The sequence below is a fragment of the Geotrypetes seraphini genome, chromosome 3, assembly GCF_902459505.1.
Source record: "Geotrypetes seraphini chromosome 3, aGeoSer1.1, whole genome shotgun sequence".
In the NCBI taxonomy this organism is placed as follows: Eukaryota; Metazoa; Chordata; class Amphibia; order Gymnophiona; family Dermophiidae; genus Geotrypetes; species Geotrypetes seraphini.
The window spans coordinates 367,188,344-367,211,340 of record NC_047086.1 but is presented as its reverse complement, the minus strand read 5'-3'; the positions used below and the strand labels follow the sequence as shown (position 1 = coordinate 367,211,340).

Here is a 22,997-nt window from a genome sequence, read left to right as displayed (position 1 = left end):
CGGTGTTCAGTTTTAATTTGAATTGGGTCATCCAATTTTCTATTGTAGATAGGATGGTGTCTATTCTGTGTATTTCTGTGGGCGTCAGGCATGTGACAGGGAGAACGATTGTAATGTCGCCAGTGTAGCTGTAATGGGAGACGTTTAGATTACTGAATTATTCTCTTAGGGAAGCAAGGTAGACGTTGAAGAGAAGGGAGACAATGGGGAACCTTGTGGGATGCCACAGTCGCTAGTCCATGCCATAGATAGTGTGAAACCAAACTTGACTTGCTAGCTGCGAGATTTCAGGAAGCCCTTGAACCAGTTCAGTACATTTCCTGATAGTCTGTAGGCATCTAGTGTAACCAAGGTTTAATTTATATATATATATTTTTTTTTTTAATTTACCTGGAACCGGATTGTGTTGGTTCTGGTGAGCAGGTTTGTTGTGCTGCGGTTGTGGTGCCGCGTTTGTTGTGCTCATTGCTGCGGGATGAAGACACTATCTGGTAGTGCTGATGCATGGGAGTCAGCCTGTCTGAAGACATGTCGGCCCGGTAGCGCCGGAGTGAGCAGGGACCAATACAGTTTGAAGACGTGGCTGCCAGAGAGCTGCAGGAATCAACCAGTACTGCTCGTTGCCATCGGGGAGTACTCACGGTGGCGGTGCGCATTGGTGACATCACCACATATGCATGGTGATGTCATCAGTGGCCGCACATGCAAGGTTGCTCTCCAGTGCCAATTTGGGCCTAAATGGCCTGAAGAGGATTTTTAGCGGCAGAGACTTGGAGGGACCAGGAAGAATTTGGAGCATGGTTCTTCTTGGGCCGTTTTTTATTTTTAAATCAGGCGCGTGCCTATAATTATGGCACTGGCTTGAGGGAAAGCGTTGAGGAAGCCATGGCAACAGATCCTGAGCAGGTTCATGCACAGGAATGGAGATTGCCATAGCTGAAGAAAAAGAAAGAAAATTAAAGTTTCTGAAGACATCTTCAAGTATCGTTTATTGGATTTTATTTTATTTTGATATTTGGCTGGTTTAATGCTGTGTTTGCATGAGTGATTTTTGGAATTCTAGACTGCTGATGTCTGCAACAGGTCTGATGACCTTATGTAGAAGTCAGCAGTGCTGGGGAGAATGCTAAAACTGCCAGGGAGAGCAGTTGAGGGGTTGAGTTGGTTTGTTGGCAAAGACAGGTTTCTGTTTTGTGTTATCTCTATGGAATTGGTTTTTAAGGATAAATTGGGTGTTTATTAGATATTGGAAATTGGCTATTGATTGGATATTGGATGTTTACTGATATTTGGATATTTATTGATTATTAATTAAACCTTGGTTTAATAGAAAGCGGGTGGGATTAGTTTTTAGGGAAATTTCAATTATCCTTTGATTTATTTGGGTAGCTAATGATTACAGTGTTTATTATTTTTTTGTCATCAAATAGGGATATAGAGTTTTGCTTCCTTTGGGTTTTTTAGTTAGGGAGTAGATACACATTTGTTGAAGCTGAATCTCCTGGAAAGAAGAAGCGCTGGTACCCAACAGCCCTGCAGAGAAAAAAAAGGAAGAACACCTGGACCCTGTGAGGAAAAAGAAGTTTACACCTTGACCCTGTGAGGAAAAAATTTATTACAAAGAACTAAATTATTTGAGAAAGGTTTTATTTGGAAACGTATTCTAAAGCTGTATAGATATATATATTTTATTAAAGTTGTATAAATAAACTAACAAAAACTTTTAAAATCAGTATTTGTTTAAAAGATTTCACTTATTGTTCACCCGGTATCTTTTATTTAGGGTGAAATATTATATTTTATGCTAACTTTTCCCTCTTTTTAGAAAAATTCTCACTTTGACTTGTAGGGTAACCTGACTACAGAAGGTGAAGTAAGTGAGAATTGATATCCAAAGAGGGAGGGGTTACACTAAGCAGGATAGCAGAAGGTCATTATCCATAAGGTCAAAAGCGCTGCTGAGGTCCAGTTGGAGGACGAGCGCATTTAGACCCTTGCTTAGTACATTATATAGATCAGTGATAAGTGATGCAATTACCGGCTCAGTACTGAACGACTGTCTGAAGCCTGACTGGGAGGTGGAGCTCGAGATGCAAGGTAGCCGTATATACCCAGTAGTAAAAAAAAACAAAAACCTAAAAAATGATTGTATCTAGGGGAGAATATTGGAACGCAGGCTCAGTCGAGGGACTTCACCAGCAAGTGTGGCTGCATTCTCCTGCTGTCTACGGAGAACACCTATTACAGGTAAGCAATTTTGTTTTATTTTGCTGGGATGGGATCACATAAACAGCTCTTAATCAGCATTCTAATCTATGCTTACAAGACAGACTAATTGATAGAGTGAGAAAATATTTGCCTATCTCTCCTTTATTTCTTGTTCACACTAAGCACATTTAATAACCATCCAAACTTACTTCAGCATTTCACGTCTTCTTGAGTCACTAGACCTTAGTTTCACCAAAAGTCGAGGCTGTTTCCTAAGTGTCATCATCTGATGAAAGACTCCAATATTTGCTTAAGAAAAAAAAGAATATGATTAACGAAAGTACCCAGATGTAAAAGAATATCATCTTTCTTATTCTGGATTTATTTACTTATCTTTGGAAAGAGCCTGCCTGAGAAAATTATTCCATTCTAGTGTTTACTAGCACAGTGGTTCTTAAACCTGTCCTGGGGGACCCCCCCCGCCAGTCAGGTTTTCAAGATATCCCTGGTAACCCTATCCTTTCCTGCACACACTTTGTCCTGGCTCCTCCTTCAGACCTGTTTCCCTTAAGTCTGCATGCAAGCGGCAACACGAAAAACAAATAGAAGGCAGGCACATACAACACTACTCTATGCATGCTACATCTAGCTCTGATGGTTCCACCACTCTGATACAGGATGTTATATCAGAGAGGGTGGGACTATAAGAGTCTACAGTGGAACACATAATCATATACACCTTCTTTTTATTTTCTTTCATTGTCACTGTCACCGCTGGCATGCAGACCCAAGAGAAAAAGCCAGGACTAAATGAGTGCAGAAGAGAGATGAGCAATGATGGATGGTGGAAGGGGGCAAGGGGCAATGGTGGTAGAAGGGGGCAAGGGGTAGAGATGGATAATGCTGGATTAGGAAATAGGGAGAGAAAGACTAACGGCCTTTTTTACAAAGCCACGTGGCAAAAGCCCCGAAGCTCTTTAAATCTCTATGAGCTTCGGGGCCGTTAGCGCAGCTTTGTAAAAGAGGCCGAAAGTGATACTGGATGGAGGGGGAGAGAAAGAGAGAGAAAAACAGAGGGGTGATGCTGGATGATAATAGGTGAAGAGGAAGAGATGTATGTTGCTCAGAATGGGAAGGACTGGAAACAAAAAGTTGTGATCAGGGAAGGGAGAAAGGGGGTAGAGAGAGATAAGAACATAAGGATTGCCTCTGCTGGGTCCCGCGGCGGCCCTCCAGGTCCTTGACTTGTAAGTTCCCACCACCTGAATTGTTTATGCCCTAATCCTGAAGTACCTTGTATAGTACCCCTCTATCTATACCCTGTAATCCCTTTCTCCTTCAAGAAGTCATCCAGGCCCTTTTTGAAACCCATTATTGTACTCTGTCCTATCACCTCTCCTGGAAGCGCATTCCAGGTGTCCACCACCCTCTGAGTGAAGAAGTACTTCCGAGCATTTGTCTTGAATCTGTCTCCTTTCAGTTTTTCTGAGTGCCCTCTTGTTTTTGATGTCCCTGCTAGCCTGAAGAATCTGTCCCTCTCTACCTTCTCTATACCTTTCATGATTTTATATGTCTCAATCGTGTCCCCTCTAAGTCTCCGCTTTTTCAGGCTAAAGAGCCCCAGCTTCTCCAGCCTTTCGGTATAAGCAAGGTTTTCCATGCCCTTAATCATTTTTGTTGCTCTCCTCTGGACCCTCTCGAGCAACACCATATCCTTCTTAAGGTGCGGCGACCAGTATTGCACGCAGTACTCCAGATGTGGGCGCACCATCGCTCGATACAGCGGCAGGATAACTTCCTTCATTCTGGTAGTGATACCTTTTTTGATAATGCCCAACATTCTGTTCGCCTTTTTGAGGCCACTGCACATTGTGCCGCTGGCTTCATCTTTGTATCCACCAATACCCCCAAGTCTTTTTCAAGGTTGCCTTCCCCCAATACCTTCCCTCCCATTGTATAGCTGTACATCAGGTTCCTTTTCCCTAAGCGCAAGACTTTACATTTCTCTATATTGAAGCTCATCTGCCATCTATTTGCCCACTCACCCAGTTTGTTCAGGTCACTTTTTAGATGTTTGCATTCCTCAACAGTTCTGACCCTACTGAAGAGTTTTGTGTCGTCTGCAAATTTTATAACTTCGCACTTCGTCCCTGTTTCCAGATCATTAATGAATATATTGAACAGCAACAGTCCCAGCATTGACCCCTGTGGGACACCACTCATGACCCCTTTCCAGTCAGAGTAGTGTCCCTTTACTCCTACCCTCTGCTTCCTGTCCGCCAGCCAATTTTTGACCCATCTGTGCATGTCCCCTTCTACCCCGTGATACTGGATGGTGGGGGAAGAAAGAGAGAGGCAATGTAGGATGGAAGAAGAGAGAGAGAGATAGAGAGAAAGGGGTGATGCTGAATGGAAGATTAGGAGGGAAATGATGGATATGACAGAGGGAGGACAAGAGAGAGGAAAAGCAAATGGATGGTGGGAAAAGGAAGAAAGGGTAAAAGCACATGGATGGTGAGGAAGGGAAGAGAAACAGAGGAAAAGCCAGTATATGGATGGAAGGGAAGTGTGAAAGATGCTGCCCATGGATAAAGGGGAAGGAAAGCAAGAAGAGAAGAAAACACTGCCCATGGATGGGGGAGTAGGAGGGAAGGGAACAGATGGAAACTAAATAAATTTGAGGAGGCAGAAAACTGGAAGAAAGAAGATGTGTAACGTGGATACAGGGCAGAAGAAGAAAAGAAATAGTGAATGGACAGGAGGCCCTGGAAACAGAGTTCAGAGCACAGCCAGAGAGAAGCAGAACCAGAGACAGAAAACAAGCTAATTAAAAAAATAAAATCACCAGATAAGAAAAGCAATTTTATTCGTTTAGTAACTGAAATATGTCATTTTAACTTCTGCTGTCAATATTTTCTACTGTACAGGAGAAAATGAGAAAGGACGCTTTATGAAATTAATCATGTAATTAAATTTTTAATCACAATTAATCAAGCAATTTTTAATTGATGTGCAGCCCTAATCTTTACTAAAACAAATGTATTCAGGTTATCCCTAAAAAAAACGTTTCTTGCTCTGGTCAAATGTCAAATATTAAAATGCCACAAATCTAGGAGGTAATTTGAGGTCTTATAGTAACAGATGGCAGAAAAAGACCAGCATAATCTGCCCAGCAAGATGTCAAGATGTGCAGAAAATGCAGGTTACCACCTTTGTGCCTTTGTTTAAGGTTATACCTGCTGCTCTGTGCACTCCTGTATGTCATTAGTTTTCCTTTGATCCCATCCTCTTGCAAGAGAGGGATCCTCTGCATTTATCCCAACTTTTTGATTTCTGCCACTGTTTTTGTCCCCACCACCTCCACTGAGAGGGTGCCCAAGGCATCTACTAGCCCTGTGGTGAAAAAGTATTTCTTGATGTTGCTTTTAAGCTTTGCTTTTTGCAGTTCCATTTCATGTCCTTATTTCTATAGCATTCCCATGTTTGCTCATTAATATTTTTTTAAGTATTTAAATGCCAGTATCATATCTCCCATAACTTTTTTCCCTCCAGGGTATACCTATTTAGCATAGGGAAAGGTATGGCCATTAGGGAAAAGGAGATATTGATGCCTCTGTATAAGACTTTAGCCTAGATGAAGGCTTCTAAAATGGTGCGTCATCTTCCTCATAAGGCATATAAATCTCAATCTGTATACTTTGAAGGAAATGTGGTAAAGGGGAGATATGATAGAGATGTTTAAATATCTATGTGATGTAAATTCACATGAGTCGAGTCTCTTTCATTTGAAAGGAAGCTCTGGAATGAGAGGGCATAGGATGAAGTTAAGAAGTGATAGGCTCAGGAGTAATGAGGAAATACTTTTTTACAGAAAGGGTGGTAGATGTGTGGAACAGTCTCCCAGAAGAGGTGGTGGAGACAGAGGCTGTGTCTGAATTCAAGAAAGCCTGAGATAGGCATTTGGGATCTCTTAGAGAGAGAAAGAGATAATGGTTACTGCGGATGGGCAGAATAGATGGGCCATTTGGCTTTTATCTGCCATCATGTTTCTATGTTTTCTATCTTCTGATGAGCACCCCATACCATTTGGTTGCATGTAAATATAAGGATGGCACACACAAGGGCAGGTCAGGGGCTTGCAAACATTAAGTACTAAGCTTCTACAATCATGCTAGGTGTGCTATGCCAGGTGTGCTAAGCTTCTAGAATCATGCCATCTAGGTGTGCAATTATAACATTTAGTTGTGGATAGTTACACCAGCCATTGATATGGTATAAGCAGCCACACCTTAATGTTAGCATATAAATGATAACACTACTATTCCATAATTATGCATGTAATAGGCCTTATAGAATTTGTGACTAGTAGTATCATAGCACCTAACATTAGCTAATCTGTACAGAGTTTATCCCTAAGTGTGCACTTTCAACTTATTGTGTTCTATTTCTATCATTTAAATTTCTCCAGAATTCTACTGTTCAACGGCTCCCCCTTCTGCTTCTATTCCTTTCTCTCCTCTCTTCTACCTTCCAAAGTATTTAGATCAATGCTGTCTTGTTAAAATGTTTATTTTATTTTTATTTTTCCTCTAACTCTACTTTTCACTTCTCTATTACCCTCCAGGTACTTTAGTTAGATTGTGAGCCTTCGGGACAGTAAGGGAATTTTTCAAGTACCTTTCTTATTTCTAATCTTAATGTATATTTTCTGTAAACCGCTTAGAACCTAACGGATGTAGCGGTATATAAGAAATAAATTACATTACATTACATTACATTATCCTGGATGAAGGGAAATTATAAACCAAAAAAATTCTCATATTCTTTGTTACTGAAATGTAAAACTGTACCTCGTCTTACAATTGATGGGTCCACTTCAATTCCTTTTTCATAAGGAGTGCCACCATTCAAAGGAAGTTCATACGTTCTTCATAGCACAAAAACAGAAAACATCCTCTTTAAGGAAGGTGAAGAAAAAAACATACTTACCGTATTTGCCGGCGTATAAGACGACCCCCCAACTTTTACAGTTAAAATATAGAGTTTGTTATATACTCGCCGTATAAGACTACCCCTTCTTCCGATTCGCGACCCACCTCCCCAAGCCGGCAAAAACAGCTTTGCACCGCAGGCCCAGCCGCCAAGACGAGTCGGAGGCCCCTACCCGCCGCATCCTGCACGTGGGCAGACTCAGCACAAACGCTGCTGATGGCCCCAATCGACACGCTGACCTCCCCGCGCACGCTGACCATCTTCTCTCTGCCTGCAGTTTCCCCGCGGCCCTCTTCGGCGACTCAGCAGGGGCAGCGATCAAGACAGGCTGCAAACGTCGGGACCTTCCCTCTCTGAGTCCCGCCTATTTTGTTTCAACTTCCTGTTTCCGCATAGGCGAGACTCACAGAGGGAATGACCGCCTGTCTTGATCGCCCGAGGCTGGGAGGAACAGAAGATTTCTGCAAACACCATCGGGGCAGAAATTTTAACGGGTCCATCTCGCCGGTCCTGTGCGGACCAGCAGGAATTTTCTGCGGACCAGCACCGGTTGAAGAACTGTGATGTAAACAGTACCCGGCGTATAAGACGACCCCCGACTTTGGGGAGGATTTTAAGGTACTGAAAAGTCGTCTTATACGCCGGCAAATACGGTATTTAAGACAGAAGGGTATAATTTAAAAAAAGGAGATGGTGTGATTTTAAAACCATGCATGAAGGGCCCTGTAAACAAAAAATTTTAAGTGGAAACTTCATGGGGAGTTTTTCTTTGAGAATTTTAGCACTACACAGAACACAGGTACTTCGGTGCCCACATACTTTACACCTGCAGATCAGTGGTGTACCAAGCACAGAGAAGTCCATCACAGGTGACGACTGTGGGGCTGCCTCCCCAAAACCATAGCCCAGAGGTGCCCGTATTTCAACCTCTCCTTTTCCCTGGGTCCCAGTTCCAGCATCTCTTCCTCTTCTGCAGATCTCCACTATTAAAAGATGCCCACTGGCTGCCAATCAGCCATAGGATTACCTTTAAAATACTGTTACTCATCTTTAAAACACTAGCATCCAATGAACCACTCTTTATTTCCCGATTCCTAATCCCACACAACTCTCAACGTTCTCTTCGGTCATCTGGCCAAAACCTGCTTTCAGTACCCTCTTTGAAAATCATAGGTACAAGGAGATCAGACATGTTCACAGTGATAGGACCACAATGGTGGAACGCCCTCCCTCAATACATTAGATCTGAAAAAGACATCGTAACATTTAAAAAACTTTTAAAATCTTATTTATTTATCGATGCTTTTAATAACTAAAACTTTTACAAGCTTCAAAGTTGCTTTTAACTGTGCTTTGGATTTTAGCCCCTTACCTCTTGTTTTTACCTTTTTCTACCAATTTTAAGATTGTAAACTTTAATCCTTCCCTACCTCCTCATGTCCGTATTTTATGTAATTATATTGTTAATTGATAGTTTCTCTGTATTACTTTCTACATGGATTTTTGTACATCGCCTAGCAATTTTAATAGGCGATACATCAAATGAATAAATAAACTTGAAACTTGATCTTAAAAACATACCTTTCCATATTTTGGCAGCCACAACAATATAGCCAGATGGCTTCTGGACAGATCCAGGGCCTTCTCTTGGCCATTACTCACCTCCGATGATGTAACTACCTGTTTCTGCATGGGCAGGTTGCAGCCAAAGGAAGTCCCTGGATCTGGCCAGAAGCTTTTTTTTTTTTATTTATTTATAAATTTAAAAGTTTACAATATCCATAGATACCAAGAAAAAAAAGGCGACTTACAATAATGTTTACAATCATATAAAACACAAACATTCCTTTTCAAGCCTACAAATAATTGGAGAGGCATAAAATTATCCAACTAACAAAAATAAAGAAAATTAGGAATTGATTCAGATTCATAAGAATCCTAATCATTCCACGTTATTATGGGAATCTTACACCCACCTATTTCTCAGCAATGAGTCATTAAAGAAAAAGAAAATAATTTCTGTTCTCGAGATATTAAGAATTGTTGCAATTGAACTGGATCCCAGAATATATATTCAATGTCTTGTAATTTAACAAGTCATTTGCATGGAGCCAGAAGCTTTAAGTACATAAGCATTGCCATACTGGGACAAACTGAAGGTCAATCAAGCCCAGTATCCTCTTTCCAACAGTGGCCAATGCAGGTCACAAGTACATGGCAAGATCAACAAACTCAGCCATAAGCCCTCTGAGGGCAGGGAAATACCCACTTATTGAGATTTACAACTGCCTTTTTAAAGATATTCACCTACTATGCTTGAATGTACTTTACTTTGACCTAGGACTGAAAGAGGTACGAGTTAAATCCAAAAAATATGGCACCCAGTTCCCATGTTCTGTTATCTAAACTTTCAGAGTTCTATTACTTTTTAGGGTTTATATTTATTACAACTGCCATGCTGTGCTGAAAAATCTGGTGAGTCCATCATGCTGTCATGTCTTTTTAGATATATTCCATAATTCAATGTTTAGTGTTACAGGCCCCAGTTGGATAGGGGGAGTGCGCTAGATGTGGTGTATTTAGATTTTAGCAAAGCCTTTGACAGTGTTCTACAAAGGCATCTAATAAATAAAATGAGTGCCCTTGGGATGGGCCTCAAAGTGATGGTCTGGGTCAGGAACAGGTTGAGTGGAAGGCGACAGAGGGTAGCAGTCAATGGAGATATCTCTGAAGAAAGGTGTTACCAGTGATGTGCCTCAAGGTTCAGTTCTAGAACCTGTTCTCTTTAACATTTTTGTAAGCAATATTGCATAAGTGCTGTCAGATAAGATTTGCCTCTTTGCAGATGAACCAAAATCTGCAATAGAGTAGACACGCCTGATAGTGTGAATAATGTGAGGAAGGACCTAGCGTGAGGAAGGACCTAGCAAAGTCTGAAATTTGGCAGCTAACATTTATTTATTTATTTATTTATATTTTTATCCCGTCCTCCCAGTAGCTCAGAACGGTTTACAAGTAAACATTCACAATGGAGTGAATTGGAAATACAAGATTATACAGTAGATTTAAGTACTTGGACATACGAGACTGTGCAGCAGTTTAGATATAGGGACTATACAGCAAATTAAGAACAGTAATTTAAATATAAGTAGTTTAGTTTAGATACAAGTTATTGAGTATATGCTAAGAGTGAACTATACAGAAATTTAGGCAGAAGATTAGAATGGAGAAAGAAGGGTAGAGGTGGGGTTTAAGGGGGTTGGGTGTAGACTGAGGGTGACCTTTAGTTGAAGAGGAGGGTCTTTACCATTTTCCGGAATGTCATTAATGAGTTCTGTAGTCTGAGTTGAGGGGGGAGTTGGTTCTAGAGTTGGGGAATGAAGTGGCTGTAGGAGCGTTTGCGGGCGGTTTCTGAGAGGAGGGACCTTCCGGGGGGAATGCATAGGCTTATCTCTGTTTCTGAGCGGAGGGTGCGGGTGGGGATGTAGATGGGTAGCTTGGATTCTATGTAGGAGGGGGTGGTGGCATAAATTCTTTTGTGTGCTATTGCCAGGGCCTTGAATGCACAGCATTTAATGCTAAGAAATGCGAGGGCAAAGGAGGTATTGATGACCCTATATAAGACTCTGGTGAGACCTCATTTAGAATACTGTATACAGTTCTGAAGACTGCACCTTCAAAAAGATACAAACAGGATGGAGTCGGTCTAGATCAGAGGAAGGCTACTAAAAAGAGAAGAGCGACTAAGATGGTTAAGGGGTTGGAGGAGCTGCCGTACAGCGAAAGATTAGAGAAACTGGGCCTCTTCTCCCTCGAACAGAGGAGATTGAGAGGGGATAGACTTAGTAGATAAGGACAGCTTGTTCACCCTCTCCAAGGTAGGGAGAACAAGAAGGCACTCTCTAAAGTTGAAAGGGGATAGATTCCGTACAAATGTAAGGAAGTTCTTCTTCACCCAGAGAGTGGTAGAAAACTGGAACGCTCTTCCAAAGTCTGTCATAGGGGAAAACACCCTCCAGGGATTCAAGACAAAGTTAGACAAGTTCCTGCTGAACAAGAACGTACGCAGGTAGGGCTAGTATCAGTTAGGGCGCTGGTCTTTGACCAGAGGGCCGCCGTGTGAGCGGACTGCTGGGCATGATGGACTACTAGTCTGACCCAGCAGCGGCAGTTCTTATGTTCTGTATGTAAAACCGCTTTGAGTGTGGTTGTATAACTACAAAAAGGCAGTATTCAAGTCCCAATCCCTTTCCCTTCCCCCTAATCCGCTGAGTGCTATTCTGTAAGTACTTATCTATCTTCAGTGGCTCATGCTTTGCCAAATGGCAGAGTCTGGGCAAGGTGAACACTCAAAAAATAAATTATCAAATACTAAAGTATACACACATATCTCCCCAGTCTAGGCATGAGCTTTGATATCAGCACCCTGGCTGATGTAAGTGCTTGCTGGTCTTCTATCAAGAGGCGTAACAGCCTGTGGTTATGGCAATCTTTATTTGATATACCACCTTCCCTCTGCAGATCTCAAAGCAGTTTGCAATACATGAATAGTAAGCAGGTTTTCTATCTGTCCCAGTGGGATCACAATCTAGCTATGAACAGTGGAGTGTTAAGTGACTTGCCCAGGGTCACAAGGAGCATCCTGGAATTGAACCCACAACCTCAGGGTGCTAAGGCAGCAGATCTAACCTAGGCCAGTCCTCCATTCCTACTTTTCTTTATATAATAGGTACTAAATAAGCATGTTCACAACATCTAATTATAGCACCCTCTTACAGAATTATCCAACAGATGTTCCATCCACTTACTTTCAGAACTAAAATTTCAGTGATTCTTTCTCATTGGAAGTCAGCTCAGCAGTTAAATGTGTCTTTCTGGTGGGCAACAATTATGATGACTCATAAATATGAGTGCAAAGCCAGCTCCCTTGTTAACAAAAGCTTCAAATCCATTAAAATTTGGTCACCAATAGAAAAATTTTTCTTTTTAATCTAATATTTTCCAACTGGTTTTATTATGAACAATATATTATATAGATAAACTTAGGGCTCCTTATACAAAGCTGTGCTGGCGGTTTTAGCACACGCCAGACACTAACGCCACCATTGAGCTGGCGTTAGTTTTTGGCGCACAGGACGGGGTTAGCGCGCACTAATATTTAGCGCATGCTAAAAACGCTAGCGCAGCTTTGTAAAAGGAGCCCTTAGTAGGTTTTTGTAATCAAAACTTGTTATGATAGCTGGTCTATATGGAGCTTTTATAACTGTCTGTGAATAAATGACTTTATACAAACTTTGGATTGATAATATAGATGCCTTAGTCCCCGTTGCATCTATGATTTGATTATAAGAAATATTTTAATTGTAAAATATCCTTGTTTTTGATTTATTTGTGATTGATTGTAAGTATGCTGTAACTGTAAAATATCCTTGATTTATTTTATTTATACATTTATTGTGTTAAAATCCAATAAAAATATTTTAATAATAAAAAAAAAAAATATATATATATATATATATATATATATATCTATCTTACTTGGTAGGAATCGGTGCTCCATTAGAGTCAAAAAGTTTTAAAAATGCCCAGCCACAGCTTAGTTCTCCTTTTTCACCAATTGACTAGAAAATAAAATATGTAGACAGGTAGAAATATCATCAAAATCAAATGAAGTTTTAACTTTCAACAGCTCAGCAAATTTTTATGTGGTAAAGACAAAACATCTTTCCAATTGGAAAAAGTGTAACTATGACCTTTAAACGTCAGAAAGGCAGAACAAAATAGTTATGCACAGAAAACCAATAGCAGATGTTTTCTGAGGACAGCAGGATACAAATCCTTACATGGGTAACATTGTCTGATGAAACCCAGCGTGGAAACTCTACTCCAGGACCAATAAAGCACTTGTGTGCATCATTTCCCGCCTGCCACTGTCATACAGGACCATGCCAGTCTATTTACTAGCTCGAGAAGAATATAACTCCTTGGAGAGGTGAAAGGGTATGGGAGGATTTGTTTCCTGCTGTCCTCAGAGAGCACCTGCTACAGGAAAGTAACTCCAGTCTCTTCACATATATCTTGTTGGTGCAAACCCTGAAACATTTTTGTTGTCTTCCTCTGAACCACCTCAAATCTTTTTTTATGTCATTACATTCAGTCTCCAAAATGGAACACAATACTTCAACAACTTATACAAAGGGGTCAACACCTCCTTTCTTCTACTGGTTATGCCTCTCTCTATGCAGCCTAGAATTCTTCTGGCTACAGCCACCATCTTGTCACATTGTTTCACTGCCTTAAGATCGAAGACATTTAAGCACTTGAAATGTATTAATATACTACCCAATTTCAAGCAGATATGTGGATGTGGTAGAACTAGATGGCATAAATTGAAGTTGCAAGGCATCTCCTTGACTCTTCCTAGATTCAGTGCCTTAGAGACCACTGCACTTTACCAGGAAACATCAAGGGAAAAAAAAGACCTCTCTCAAAGTTTAGGATCCGGGCACTTACAAACATGCTCCATGTGGTAAGAGTGTTCACTAATAGTATGAAACAAAACTTGCTAGAGTGCAGCATGTTTTAAATTAATACAGCTCAAAAGAGTAAAGCAGACCTAATCTTTAAATCACTTAATACATTTGTAAAAATAAGGCTCAATACGTACACTTCGAATATAAGTAACTCCAAGTTCAAACAATATCCCAATTTCTGGAGATGGTAAACCAGACCTGACAAAGCAATCACCATCAAGCAAGCTGGGCAGAAGTCCTGCAACCTTCAGGGGAGGGCCAGGAGAAGGGGGTTAAAAGGAAGAGATTTTAAAAAATCATGTTATGTGTCTGTTTATATTGAACTCATTTTCATTGCAAGTTCATTCCAAGAAATACAAAATATAAAACTGTCCAGTCATTGCCATCAAGACCATCTAGAAATTTGTTCAGAATTACAACTGCTTGCATCAAGAATTTGTCATGTTGATTGGGACTGAGAATGACTTGGCCTATGCAAGGCCGATGGAAGATACTGGACTACCTAGGTCAGGGGTGCCCAAAAGGTCGATTGCGATTGACCAGTAGATTGCGAAGGCAACGCAAGTCGATCATGGAACCCATCCCAGGCTCTGTGATAGACTCATGTTGCCTTCGCGATCTACCTGCTTCCCAATGCCGTAAAGAGGACGCAGACGCACCAGGCCGAGCAGCCATCCCCACCTGACGTCAATTCTGACGTCAGAAAGAAAGTTCCAGGCCAGACAATCGCTACCTGGCTGGCCCGGAACTTCCTCTCCGACGTTAGAATTGACGTTTAGTAGGGAAGGCTGCTCGGACCGTGGCTCCTGTGTCCTCTTTATGGCATAGGAAAGCAGGGAGAGCAGAACTCGGTAGCGGTGGCTTGGGGGCCTGTTCCCCGATAGCGGCGGCGGTGGCTTGGGAGAGGGCAGGGAGAAAGAAAGAATGGGGCAGGCAGGGAGACACAATGAAAGGGGGGCAGGGAGACAGAAAGAAAGAAGGGAAACAGAAAGAAAGGGGGGACAGAAAGAAAGAAAGGGGGCATGAAGTGAGAAAGACAGACAGAAAGAAAGAAGGGGGCATGGAGAAAGAAAGGGGAGGGGGCAGGGAGAGAGGAAGAAAAAGTTGGGGGAGGGAATGAGGTCTGGAGGAGAGGAAGCATACAGGAGGCTGAAAGAAGGGAAGAAATATTGGATGCACAGTCAGAAGAAGTGCAACCAGAGGCTCATGAAATCACCAGACAACAAAGGTAGGAAAAATGATTTTATTTTCAATTTAGTGATCAAAATGTGGCCGTTTTGAGAATTTATATCTGCTGTCTATATTTTGCATTATGGCCTCCTTTTTCTAAATCGCAATTGTGTTTTTTAACGCAGGGAGCTTATGAGCATTGAGAGCAGTCCAGGGCATTCAGCAAAGCTCCCTGCGCTAAAAAACGCTATCGCGGTTTAGTAAAAAGGGAGGGGGTATATTTGTCTATTTTTGTATAGTTGTTCCTGAGGTGACATTGCATAAAGTCATCTGCCTTGACCTCTTTGAAAAAAACCCAGAATATAAATAATTAACATTTTCTCTGCGTACAGCGTGCTTTGTGGGGGGGTTTTTATTTTATTGTTGGTAAATCATTTTGACTTGGTCATTTTAAAAGTAGCTCGCAAGCCCAAAAAGTGTGGGCACCCCTGCTCCAGGCAAACCTTCAGCTTATTGTCCCCTCTCTCAATTTATCCCCCAAGACCCCACACTTCTTTGTTGCATGTGCATTTATCATAGACATACGAATAGTGAGGGCAATTTCCAAGTCATTCACTCAGGTGTGGGGGGCTATTTGAAAACTGATCACCCTTCCTGTAGGTAAAAGTAAACATTGTTAGTTCTTTGTGACTGTCAGGATCTATTGTTTTGCCTTGACTGCAGCTGCTCTTTGCTGCTCTAGACAACAGCCTAAGCTTGTTCAGTGGTTGGCCTGGGGCCTATGCTAAGAAATGTAACAGTATGTCACATGTACCAACTTGAACAGGAGCATCTCACAATTGTTTTTCTGCTACACGGCAGCAGAACAATTTAGCCATATCACTAACTAAAGTATCCACCCTACAGTACATTTCAACTGGTTGAAACCTGCTAGAAAATCTACTACTACTAACAATAAAAATTCAGTGCAAGTCTTGTTGTATATTAAGGGTGCGATTCTACATATAGCACCAAAAAAACTGGCGCTGATTAGAATGGCGTTTAATGCACACGCCATATATAGAATCGCGCTTGGCAATCACTAACATTTAGGCCCATCCATTTAGACCAAGAAAAACCAGGCCTATATAACTGTGCTTAAGTTGTGCATGGATCGCGCTTATTATATACCAGTATGCCTAACTTACAGAAACGCCCACGATCTATCTGTGTTCCTCCCCTGGCCATGTCCCCTTTTCAGATCTGTGCATCACTTTATAGAATGTGCCTACCAAATTGTGAACATAACTTCTTTTTTTTCCCCAATGAACATAACTTCTAATTAGTGCCAGTTAGCATCGTTTATGAGGTTTTGATTGCCAATTATCGCTGCCGATTGGTCTTGTTAAACAATTAATTTATACACACAAATCGGCTGTGTGCACCGATTTGCACACACAGCTTATGGCACTATACATAGAATTTGGGAGTAAGGGGGTAATAATATAAAGCAGTGGCCCCCCAACCCTATCCTGGAGGACCACCAGCCAGTCAGGTTTTCAGGATAGCCCTAATGAATATGCATGAAAGAGATTTGCATGTAATGAAGGTGATAGAAGTGCAGATCTGCCCCATGCATATTCATTAGGGCTATCCCGAAAACCCGACTGGCTAGTGGTCCTCCAGGACAGGGTTGGGGACCACTGATATAAAGCATTTCCCATATGTAAAGCATGTTTTCCATTATGAAAATGGCTCTTACAAAAACTTGTGGGTGCATAAGAATACAGACGAGCATATGCACCTTTCCACGGATCACTTGTAAGTGCTTTCAGGGGTAGTTTGGGCAAAGCAGGGGCAGAGTTGTGATTTATGCATGTACTTCATAAAATAAGCATGAACACACTATTACATTTGAAGTGGAGCAAATTTAAATTTGTGTAAGGACATTTGTGTGGAACTGAAGATTGTGGCCTGGATTAGTCACTGTGGAAACAGGATACTGGGTTAGATGGACCACTGGTCTGACCCAAAATGGCTATTCTTATGTTCTTATTATTGAAGGAGTCTGTTCTACATAGGCCTTTACAGATAAGGGTATGCATGGGAAACATTTGGGTTCATTTTTGGGTTCTTTTCACATTTTTTTATTTTCCAGCTTTTGGGGGTTCTTTTCAGAAATTACTATTTCTAAACTTTAATATGTGTTAATGTATTTTGTGATAAGTAACCTGTTTGCATGCACTAAGTGCCTGGTAATTATTTTTTTTTTGCATTTAATTTCTGGAGGGAATGTGTCAGGGGCAGAGAATGGGCATGGATGTGCTATCCAGTGAGCGCACTCTGATTACCAAGTGCAAACTGGTTTGCATGTCGGTAATGTAGGAGCCCTTAGCAAGGCGGTAAGTGCTTCCCCCATCCATTTTTTTTTCCAGGTTACGTGCACGAGTGCAAACATTAACACATGACCTGAAAAAAAAAAAGGAAATTGCTCAATTCCTAGGCACACTAGAAATGGGCTTAGCACATGAGAAAGTCCCACATTTACACGCATTAAGCCCATTTCCTAGTGCACTTTAGTAGAGATACCCCTTGCTTCATAAACTGTCCAAAGTGGGTAACAAAAACGTCACCAAGATAAACCCTCACAAAACATAGATGTATTGTCTGTTTCTTTTGTACATACCCGTGGTGAAAAAGTCCATGTTTTGGAATTTTTGGGCTGCCATGTAGCGCGAACTGTATGAATATTACTTAACACCTGAAAGGAAATATAAATCAAAGTAGTGTTAATACCGTAAACTAATATTTTTAGATCATTCTAATGAAGATCCTAAATTCATTAAAAGATGGGGCTATATAATAACAATGGTAAGAAGTACGGGGCCCCTTTATCAAGCAGCAATAAGCCTAATGCGTACTTACCACAGTTTAAAAGGACAAACTGAGGTGTCCCATAGTACTTTTTAACATGCGCATGCGCTACCAGCGAGCTAAAAAAATAAAATGTATTTTTTCACCAATAGGGCATGTCTGGGAGCAGTCAGATTGCCATGTACTGATTAGTGTAAGATTAGCATGTGAGCCCTTAAGAGCTGATTCTGTATAGGACACCGGTCTCGGCAGCCGCCTAAGAAGCAGCTGAGAATTGCACACCAGCATCCTATACAGAATCACATCTGTCTTAAAGAACAGACGCCTTACCCACCGACTGTCTAACTGGTGTTCGTTAAAGAATTGCGCCTGCCTGATTGCAAAGATAGATGGCTCGGCCACCTGTCTTTGCCAAGGGATCCCTTGCCATCAGCGGAATGCGGTAAGGGAATCCCCAATCAGCTGAGCCAGCACGACTCCCTGAAACCACGCTTTGGGGAGTCCTGCTGGCTCAGCTGATTGGGGGAAAAATACCCCTGCCACAATCAGCTGAGCCGGCAGCAGCAGAAGACCCCCCCCCCCCGTCACCCACATAGGTGCAGCAGGAGGGATGCCCACTCCCTCCTGCCTGACATCCCCCCTACACGAACCTCCCCCCCCTGAGATAGTCAAGAGGGATGTACATGCCCACCTGCCACCGGTCCCTCAACAGGGATACCTCCCTGAGATTGGCAGCTGGGATGCCACTCCCTCCTGACACTGGCCCCCCAACATAGAAGCCCCTCTAAAGATTGGCAGGAGGGATGCCCACTTCCATGGGAATGGCCTTTAGTATATGGGCCAATTGCAGTCTTAGGCCACTCCCATGGCATCTAAAGGTACGGAGGGGGTGTCAGGGGGGCTGTTAGGGATGCCGGGGAGGGGTGGCAGGGGTTCAAGGGAGGGTGACAGGAGGGAGTAGGCATCATCCCTCCTGCCGATCTTGGGGGGGGGTCCGTGTTGTGAGGGTATCCAGCAGGAGGGAGTGTGGGTCCTCTGCCGCTGATGGCTCAGTTGATCACGGCAGGGGTATTTTCCCACCAATCAGCTGAGCTGGCTGGACTCCCCTGGCGGCTCAGCTGATCAGGGATTCCCGTGCCACGATTTGCTCAGTCAGCCGCGTCTACTTTTCAGATGTAATGTAGGCCAGTATTTTGCAGGTCTACATTTCAGGCGTCTGTCGTGGCTCTAGGGAGATGCATAGGGACACTTAAACTTACCCAAGGCCACTTCTGGGAGAGACCATGCCCATGCTCAGTATATCAAGCTAAATAAACCAAAAATCAACTCACAAAAATAGATATAGCATAAAATAAAGCAAACAAAAAGATGAAGTCACATGTCCCATTATGTATGTCAAAATGCAACAGATTACCTTGTTACCATCAAATAGGCAAAGGCGGATATGTCTGCTGAGCACCTGTATGCTTGTGCCTGGCAAGGGAATCATTTTACAGCTCCACAGAGTTAAGATGAGTGAAAAATGAGTCTGTCTTGCTTGAATCTGAAAGACAAAACTGCATATCAGTAAACTATGTAATTCTTCCATTTCAAAATGAATTACCTTCGTGGATATTTTGTAATAGTCATTATTTTCATGATTAATTCAAAACATTTGTTACTCATCTACTAGTAGAAGACAATGTTTGAGGCACTAATCTATGTTCAAATGCAGTGACTTGCATGTTTCTCAAAGAATACGCCCCAAAAAATCTACCTAGTGCATAACTCAAATTCTTTCCAGTGTGTATGTGTGTGGAATGGTATCCAAACATTCCAATACTGGATCAGTCCCTGAAATTCACGTCCTCTGCATGCTGAAGTGTCCACCACCAAAAATGAGACCTTCCAGTTCCAGTAATAAAAGTCTAATGGCTCGAAAGAAGCTTTCATCAGTTAGGTTAGAACAATATAGAGATTCCAGACAAAGCGGCTGATGGGAGACTTCAAAATTAAAGGCAGTACAGAAATAGGTTTACCTTTTACACAGTGGTGATAAGCACCAGCTAAGCTGTACCCTAACAGAGCTGGTATTTCAGCCTAACTCAAATAAATGTATAAGGTATTCAAACAGTTTTTGTGGAGAATATGAAAGGAAAGGAGATGGGACTTGTATACCACCATTCAATGTGGTTTAATTATATACAGGTATTTATTTTGTAAATGGGGCAATGAAGGATTTCGAGGGCTTTTCCAACGCATCCTGTATGACTTGTAGAACTTTCAGCTCACTGCCCCTTATGCCTGCAATAAACTACCTAAGTCCGTCCACCATGTACCCTTCCCTTATTCAAAAGTAGGCTGAAAACCTTCAACTCATAACTCTGCTTCCCTTTGCTCACCAACCTAGCCAGCAGTGTAACCATTCCATCTAAACGTAACCCCTACACTGGGGGAAAAAAGGTTAACTCAAATATAAATTGAGATTAGAAATGTGAGTGATCATCAAATAATAATAAACTTTTATTGATAATGACAGGAGTCGCCATTCAACATATCACTGAACTGAGCATGTGTGGAAGTGCTAACGACAGAGGCTGGAGCAGCCTGCCAGTTCTTCGTTACTCAAGCAGCATAGGTGGTGGCTCCAACAGAGAGTCTCTTTGGTTGGCAGAGTTTCAACAACCATGCCAGCAAAGGTATAATTTTTGCCGGGGGTAGGGGAGCCAAGAGAAAATGCTTGCCCCCCCCCCCAGTCCACCACTAATAATCAAGATCTGGCCTGTCACCTGCTTAAAACATACACATTTCAACTTGCTTCCACGGCAGCTCCTTACTGAATAAAACACAAGACGTTTAAAATATTACTAAAATAAGCACTAAAATGGCGAATTTCTCAGAAACTTCAACCCTATCTAATTAATGTGTAACACACCAAAATGACCTAAATGCAGGCAAAAAGCCAAAATTGATATATCACAATAGCTGCCTCTTAGAGACCATAGATCTCAAGTGCTCACGGGTAGCAGCCCCTTCAACTGACCCATATGCGAGCTATCATCGGTCCAACCTATCTCAATTGAGGGCTATTACATTTTTTGTAAAAAATCTTTTATTTACTTGATATCTTTTATGCTTATATTATAACTCTTCAATTATAAATTCTAATTTGAACTGTAATCTATATAAAGAATACTTAGCTCGGGTGTAATTGTATACCCGGCTTCTCAACCAGCTGGTATTCTCAACCCGAGCTAAGTATTCTTTATATAGATTACAGTTCAAATTAGAATTTATAATTGAAGAGTTATAATATAAGCATAAAAGATATCAAGTAAATAAAAGATTTTTTTACAAAAAATGTAATAGCCCTCAATTAAGATAGGTTGGACCGATGATAGCTCGCATATGGGTCAGTTCAAGGGGCTGCTACCCGTGAGCACTTGAGATCCATGGTCTCTAAGAGGCAGCTATTGTGATATATCAATTTTGGCTTTTTGCCTGCATTTAGGTCGTTTTGGGGAATTTCTCAGAAAAGCAGAGAGATGAGGTAGCTGTGTGTAAATTCAGGAATCTGTATTCCTTCACCAGGACATTAAATTTCAAAATGACTCCTGAGAACCTCAGCTTCAGTACTTACACTGTTTTTTTCAGGGTCCCAAACTAGATCTTTAAAAGTCAGTTGAGAAGGCGTGAGGTCAGGTTGCAAAAAGGAACTTGCATGATATTGCTTTCCTGTAAATATATGCATACACATATAGGTGTAAATTTTCAGCTCTTTATTCTAAAACTTGTCTCTAGTTATACTTTAAGAAAGCAGTTTTTGAAATGCATTTGCCCATATAAACACAGTACCCGGTAGTTATTCACCCAGATAAAAAGATTATTTCAAAACTACCACCAACCCCCCACATGGGTTAATCATGCATACCTTAATCAAACTTTTTGTGGCAATGTTCCCAGTGTGGAATTAGACTGTGTGAAGCAATAATGAACTATTATTTTACCTTTTCAAAAAAAAAAACAAAACAAATCAAACCACCCAGTAGAGAAGATATAGTTCAGCTACCAGAGAGAAAACTCTAGAGCAGAGACAAACTACAAGGGACCCAGGGTCAGATGCACAAAATTGACATAACTTATCCCAAATATGTAAGGTAAAGAGGTAAGTTCATAATTGAGCACATATGTAAACAGTATGGGCCTGATTCTGTGTAGGATGCCTGGTCTAAGCAGCCGCCTAAGCAGCTTTTGAGAATCGCACGTGCGTGTCCTATACAGAATCGCGCTTAACCCCACCTAACCCCCCAATTCTCTAACCAGCATCCATGTCACAGACACCATTTAGAGCAGGGGTGTCCAACCTTTTGACTTCCCTGGGCCGCACTGGCCGAAAAAAATGTTTCTGGGGCCACACAAATGTGCAAACGCTGCAGCAAGACAGAGGAGGGATCCGGCAAGACAGTAAACACTGGGGGAAAGCAGAGGAAAACACTGCATTGCCCTCGACCGGGACTGCACAAAATACTTCACGGGGCCGCAGGTTGGACACCCCTGATTTAGAAGATCACATTGCAGCTGAGCTGATCGTGGCAAGGGAATATCCCTGACACGATCAGCTGAGCAGCAGCGAACTCCCAAACCCCACCGCAAGTCAGCCAGCAAGAGGGATGGCCGTTCCCTCCTGCCTCCACCCCCTAAATCCCCCACACTGTCTGCGGAAGGAGTGATGCCCAGTCCCTCCTGCCGCAAACCCCCAAACAATCCCCGACAAGAGGGATGCCCACTCCCTCCTGCCAGCAACCCCCAACATCCCCTCTTCAGAATGGCTGGCCTTCCCCTTCCTGGTGTATCCTGGGGGCCCGATTGTTTTAAGGTTTGCGGCAAGAGGGATTGGGCATCCCTCCTTCCAAGAATTGTTTTGTGGTTTGCGGCAGGAGGGAGTGGGCATCCTTCCTGCCGCGGACATGTGGGGGAGGGGGTTTAGGGGTAGCAACAGGAAGAAGTGAGCATCCCTCCTGCCGGCTGACTTGCGATGGGGCTCGGAGGTTCCCTGCCATGGCCGCTCAGCTGATCACAGCAGGGAGATTATGTTCCTACGATCAGTTTAGCGGTCGCATCTAATTGAAATGTAGGCCAGCATTTCATTGGCCTACATTTCAGGCACTTATCGCGGCCCTAGGGAGATGCCTAGGGCCGCTTAAGCTCGCCTATGGCCACTTTCAAGTAAACACTACTAACAAACAGATGGAAGAAACCTCT

At 42.2% G+C, this 22,997-nt stretch overlaps 1 protein-coding gene across 2 annotated transcripts in view; it reads right to left on the bottom strand.

Annotated features, from left to right (window-relative positions):
• The window catches only part of NPHP1 (nephrocystin 1), a 118,483-nt gene that overhangs the window by 28,858 nt on the left and 66,628 nt on the right, over positions 1–22,997 (bottom strand). For both annotated transcript variants that reach the window (XM_033935557.1, XM_033935558.1), the window contains 7 exons: positions 21,376–21,470; positions 19,171–19,299; positions 17,569–17,643; positions 13,868–13,978; positions 12,739–12,821; positions 7,059–7,135; positions 2,418–2,517 (listed from right to left, as the gene is read on the bottom strand). In XM_033935557.1, coding sequence (XP_033791448.1) covers positions 2,418–2,517; positions 7,059–7,135; positions 12,739–12,821; positions 13,868–13,978; positions 17,569–17,643; positions 19,171–19,299; positions 21,376–21,470 — 670 coding nt within the window. The remainder of the gene's footprint in view (positions 1–2,417; positions 2,518–7,058; positions 7,136–12,738; positions 12,822–13,867; positions 13,979–17,568; positions 17,644–19,170; positions 19,300–21,375; positions 21,471–22,997) is intronic.